General features: G+C 39.6%; 1 protein-coding gene across 1 annotated transcript in view; it reads right to left on the bottom strand.

Moving 5' to 3' along the window:
• Positions 1–796: 796 nt before the first annotated feature.
• LOC308481826 (uncharacterized protein) overlaps positions 797–5,779 on the bottom strand; it is a 201,673-nt gene continuing 196,690 nt past the window's right edge. The window contains exons 8-12 of the mRNA XM_081014531.1: positions 4,502–4,666; positions 2,918–3,108; positions 2,441–2,501; positions 2,007–2,146; positions 797–994 (exon numbers count right to left, since the gene is read on the bottom strand). Coding sequence (XP_080870657.1) covers positions 890–994; positions 2,007–2,146; positions 2,441–2,501; positions 2,918–3,108; positions 4,502–4,666 — 662 coding nt within the window. The 3' untranslated portion in view covers positions 797–889. The remainder of the gene's footprint in view (positions 995–2,006; positions 2,147–2,440; positions 2,502–2,917; positions 3,109–4,501; positions 4,667–5,779) is intronic.

Genomic DNA, 5,779 nt, shown 5'->3' with positions numbered 1-5,779 from the left:
GTGATGTGAGAGACTGATAAAGTCCTACAGAAATTGATAGCTTCTTATTGTTGCTAAATGTGGTTCTACAAGCTATTTAATAATAAGATGTATTTAGTTTTTCACACATGGCTTTTCCATATTGTCTTTATTTTTGTTAATAAATGGCACAGTGTAATGTGTCATTTGTTGTTGTTCATCTGAGGGTGGGTGTGTGTATAATCACATTTTTAAATGTGGAATTGTTCCCAATGTAGTAAACATTCATATAGATTTGTTTTGGGATGCCTCATAGGAATCATAGAATAATAGAGTTGGGGTGAACCACAAGGGGCATCTATGCCAACCCGCTTGAAGCCAATCACTCCTTTTCGAGAGCAGATGGGCCTCATGCCTTCCTCCACAGACATCCTATTGGGAGAAAGCCAGCTAATGGGTGCTAGACGAACAGGCCTCTGAGTTCCTGGGCCCTTGACCAGGACCAGCCAGCCACAGCTGCTTTGTTGACCCCTTGGGATAACTCTGTGTACCTACAGAGGTCTGCAGCCCACAGGTTCAAACCAAGTGAAAGCTTATCTCTATAAACATAAAAGAGATGTGAATAAAAGAGACATTACTCTTTCACTTGTAATATTATTTCATGTTTCAGTTAAGCACTCGCCTTCCCATTATAAAAGGGGCATTCTGGGAGTATTGCAGGATAGGGCAAGAAAGCACTCGTATGTCTTTGAAAACCTAGGACCTTCTGAACACACAGCAGGTGCTGGGTTACTGAGCTAGGGTCCCTTCCAGATAATTAATAAACAATACAGCACAATTCTGTGTATATCAGCTTAGCTTTAATAACATAATTGTTAATGCTTCCTATAACAGACATCTTGTCAGAAACACTGCAACTGTTTTATATGGACTAGTTAGCTTTGTAATGCTTATCAAATCGTTCTGAAAGAGCTCTTAAGATATTTCCTGGTCTTTTTTGGTATTTATCCCGAAGATTTTCAATTGCAGTCTTTGCCTGTTGAAAGAAGAACAAAGGAATACATTGTGTTATAGGAATATATTGCTAAATAGGTGTTCACAGTTATTAATATCTGTGATGATAAAGTTAAGGGATCAGAACCAGAGGCAACCCATTTATTCCAGATATAGAAGCACAATATGTAACTTCTTTCTGGGATACGTAAATGACTTTGTAGACTGAGATGTGTTGCATGATAGTCCTTGTCTCTCAACTGTCAAAAGTGGCTTCTTCGACATGGAGGGTTGGGCCAGAGCAGCCAGGGCCAGGAAACCCCACTAGGAAACTGCTCATCTGTCAGTGAATCCAGCCCACTCTCTTTATATTTACCAAGAGCACTGTATGAGAATGGCAGAGAAACAATCAAACATATGTGCCTTGGGCTGCTTGGTACGTATTAGTTTTCCTGTATGGTTGTTACCTCCAGCTATGTGAGGAAAACTGCAGAAATGCTATTGAGTTATATTTCACTATATATTCACTATTCGCTTAGAATGGCAATGGGTGATAGGGCTAGTGACAGAAATAAGTCACCTCCTGGTTCCATGCCTGAAAACAGCACAGTAGGGCATGGGTGAAAATAGCAGAGTAGAATGGAGTCACATTCACGTGCAGAGTTGCAATAAGTCACACAAACATCAGAAGTTCTTCAGTAATAGTTTTACCGAGGCTTAACAGCGCACAGTGCTTATTGGGTCCCCCACCGGGAAGGGGGCTTGGAGGAACCCTCTGGGGCAGATTCTGGGGCATATGGTGGTCAGAAGAAGTCCTATTGCATGAGCAGATCTTTGTCCACAAAATGCATAGGCTTTTCATGGTCTCAACAATTTACGGAGCGGGAAAGCTGACTGATGAACATAATGCACAAAAGTCTATTTAATGAACCCGATCTCTGGTGATATAGAATGAGCAAGTCAGTAGGCAGAAACCATTTTATAGAACTGAAAAAGAGAAACCAACAGGAAAATAATATTCTACTTTTTTACTTCCAGGTGTAGAGTTAGCTTACTTTTTCAGCCAGCTCTGCAGCTGTTATATTTGGATCATATAGGATGGGTTCTCCAATATATGTCCTCAGTTTCACTGGAAATGGCCCGTATATGGGAAGGTAGATAAGTCGTGTTTTCTCATATAACCATCTTGTCAGCCCTATGTATGAAAGGGAAAAGAGTCTGTAAAAAAGCGATCCCATATCAAATTTGAAATTAGTTGGCATTCTGAGTTTTTAGCAATCCCAATCAATGCATCCCAGAGATGAGGTTAAATAATTTGAGTGCATATTTTTTAAGAGACAGCACAATTTTTGCAGATAAGTGTACACTGAATAAACTACTAGTAGGTACGAAATAGATTTAAAAAAAATATCATTGTATATTATTAATCTGTTTATTGCCTGATATTAGATCTCTTGATCAACCAAGGAATATAAGATATTTTGCTCACTTGACTTTCCAATGTTCCTGAATGTTTCACAAGCGTTTTGGGTAAACATAGGGATGATGGGCTGAAAGAATAAAAGAAGAAATGCAAAATCAAAAGAAAAGTGAGAACTGGAGAATTACTTCACCCCACCTGCCCCACCTTTATTTTGGTTAAGGACTAGGAATAATGCTCCCCATCTGGCATTACAGTGACAAGCCAGACACAACTGACTTCAAATTGCACATGCTGTCCCCCAGATTTTCAAGAATTGAAGAGGAGAAAAGCTATTTTTCTTTTTAAATGTAAGTGATTTCAATAGCTTTTTTTTTAAAAAAAAAGCAGGGGTAGGAAATACTTGGAAGTCCAGATATCATTTGACCCCTAAACAGGATGTTAGCCGTCCTCAACTACTTAGGATGCTAGATCAAGGATGTCAACACATTAAGTCTTATCTAGAATAATCGTGAAGGCAATGCAAATTGCACAAAGATCACTCACCACTTTTGCCTCCAAAGCTACCCGAGCGAAACCTGTGCTGTTACCCCACATTATGTTGTAGTCATTACTAAAGTTTGATTCTCTACCTCCACCAGGGGAAATGCCCAGTAAATGGCCTTTCTTCAAAATTTCCACACATTCAGCTTTATTGAAATCTTTCAAATTGATGGAATTTAAAAGTATCTTCAGCCCTGAAAAATAAGCCCCAAATAGAAAGAAAATGCATTTTATATAACGCTTATTTAGGAAATTTTGTGGACGCTATTCAAGTGTCATTATTCCAAAGATATTGCACTGTTACAGATCACAAGCATAGTTCTCTGCCAATCCTTTTCAAGTAGGATTTCGTGGAAGTGCTGAGGTGGCCACCTTTTTAGACAAGCGTTCCACAAGTCAAGTCTGTAGTACAACAGAATGACATTCAAGTTTGCATTATGATAAAAATACAGGCCACAGTGCCTTGCGGCATGCACAGAGAGACAGATACACACACACATGGCACAGATAAGCCCATGCTGGTTGAATCCTGCCTACACCAACATAAGTCCATCTTTTCATGCACAGGTAAGTGGGTGGAGATTATATGCTGCATTAATTCACCCAATGGACAAATTCACCCCCCAAACAGAGCACTCTGTGCTACTGGGCATTTTGGGGCTCTGTACTTCCTTCCTTCCTTATTTAAATAACCCTTTGGTGGTGTCATAGTTCCTTGCTGTGGCTGCTGTGTGCATGCAGAGGAAGATGATGTGTGGGGAGTGGCAGTGGAGGGCCATGAACACTCCAGCAAGGGTGTCACGTGGGTTTGATTGCAGTGTCACATGGGAGCATAAAAGCTTTGTGTGGGAGTGCTTGATTGGCCATGTGTTCGGGTGGGGCCCTGTTTTCTGGTATCTTTGTACCTGAAGAAATCATCAAGTTGGAGACCCAGTTTCCTACACCTTGTCCTATTCTGGCATTAAAGTCAGAAGCAATCATATGCAGTTACAGCACAGAAATCAGATGTCACATTATGCAGTTGACCCCATTTCTTAGATCCCTGAGGAAGAGTGTAGAAAGTAATCTCATAGCTGTTATGAGGTCAGACAAGGTATTCCTGCAATCTGTGATCATGGGCCAAAAGACAAAGGTCGACATGCTGTGTTGGAAACATAGCCTGATTCAAATAAGATGCCTGAAATATTATTGGAAGAAGAGGTTGAGGCTGTAAATGGCCAAAAGCAAGCCTGCAGTTTCCAACTTTCTTTTTTGTGTGAACACTCCATCTCATTCTGGGCTCATCCATTGTTGTAACTCAGATGGGAATCTGTCAGGGCAACTTGTCACTGGGAAATGAAGTGAGGCATGCTTTGAGAGGATTGCCCCAACAGCATAGGTAGGGTACAATGAAATATCAACACTTGGTTACGAGTTTTATTTTTCCTTACATTCCCCATGGTCACATCCATCATCTTGCTGATATTTTATTTGTATGTTGTTTTTCACCTGTTTGCCTGATACATGGTTTTATATTTTATAGCATTGTTTTATGTCACATTTCACATATTTTTTGATAAAAAGCATGATTTGAATTTAATAATTTACCTGGTAGCCGATATATGCCGCTATTAATGACTGAAAAGCACTCTCTCTGTGCCTCCTTAAAAAGTTTAGCGAAAAGAAAGGAATAGTCAATAGCAGTGACTGCGTGATAATAAACAATAATCCCTGGTCCTTTACGGAGATGTTCCATGCCAATAACTTCATAACCTGGAAATAATACAAAATGCAACAAATAAATATTACTTTGTGGAAAATAAACGAAATATTGCAATCTTTTATTGGAAGAAAACAGTGCGGTTCAGAAAACTGAAATTTAAGATCAGGTAAAAACCTCTCCTATATGTTTCAGTGTTCTGGATGCTAGTTTGTCATCTATACAGATCAAGACTTTCTCTGTTGTGATCCCAGAACAAATGGTATTCTCTGCTGGAATATTCCTTCCTTGCTTACTTTTGGTTGCAGGTGAAAACATTTTTGCCTAGTCTTTGAGTAAGCTAAAACTGTGACACTCTTTCAATCTCCTTTAAGCATTTATATGTGTTATAATACTCATATCTTCAGACCATTCTCTGAATCACTTTATAAAAAGTGAGAAAACAGTTTCCCAGACAGATGCACCCTTGACCAATGTCCTAAGTATCCACAGGGTTTCATCCTTTTGACCCAAATTTGGTTTTAGTAGTGTATTTCTGATTTATGCTTCAACATCTAAAGCAACATTACACTCTGGGATGCAATGGGAACATAAGATGGATCCTCTTGATCAAGCCAAAGCTCTCTGTTTTCCAACATCCTGTTTCTCACAGTGTCCATCCAAATTAGCAGCCATCACCACATCACCACATCCTACGCTGGCAGATTCCATGGTTTGTGTCCAGAGTTTATGTTTCAGAGTTACCTAGTGGTTTACCATGCTCTGGAAAATGGCACCATCAAAGTCTCACTGCACGATGATATACTCATTACATTCGCTGCGTACTCACTACACGTTTAAACCCAACCCCCTTCTCTTGCCACAATCCATGAAACTATTTTTAAAGAGCTTTGCTAATTATAGCTCTGTGAGGTGTAAGCAACATTCTCCAGGTTTCTTTTGGAGAGGAGGCATGCTTTCAATGTGATTAAATGTATGGTGTTTATGCAGCCACCAGGTGACCCTTTCTTCTGTAATATATCTTAATTTCATACCTCATAATATGTTTTGTTTTTCGTTTTGATTGCTTATTACCTATAAAAAATTCCATGCCTTTCTTTTGATCCATATGGAGCCAAGGCCAACTTGGAGCTGTTGTGACTCTGAAGTGGGTTTAGAGGTCCACT

The sequence above is a fragment of the Podarcis pityusensis genome, assembly GCF_964106645.2.
Source record: "Podarcis pityusensis genome assembly, chromosome: 7".
NCBI classification, from domain to species: domain Eukaryota; kingdom Metazoa; phylum Chordata; class Lepidosauria; order Squamata; family Lacertidae; genus Podarcis; species Podarcis pityusensis.
This window is presented reverse-complemented; position numbering and strand designations above follow the sequence as displayed.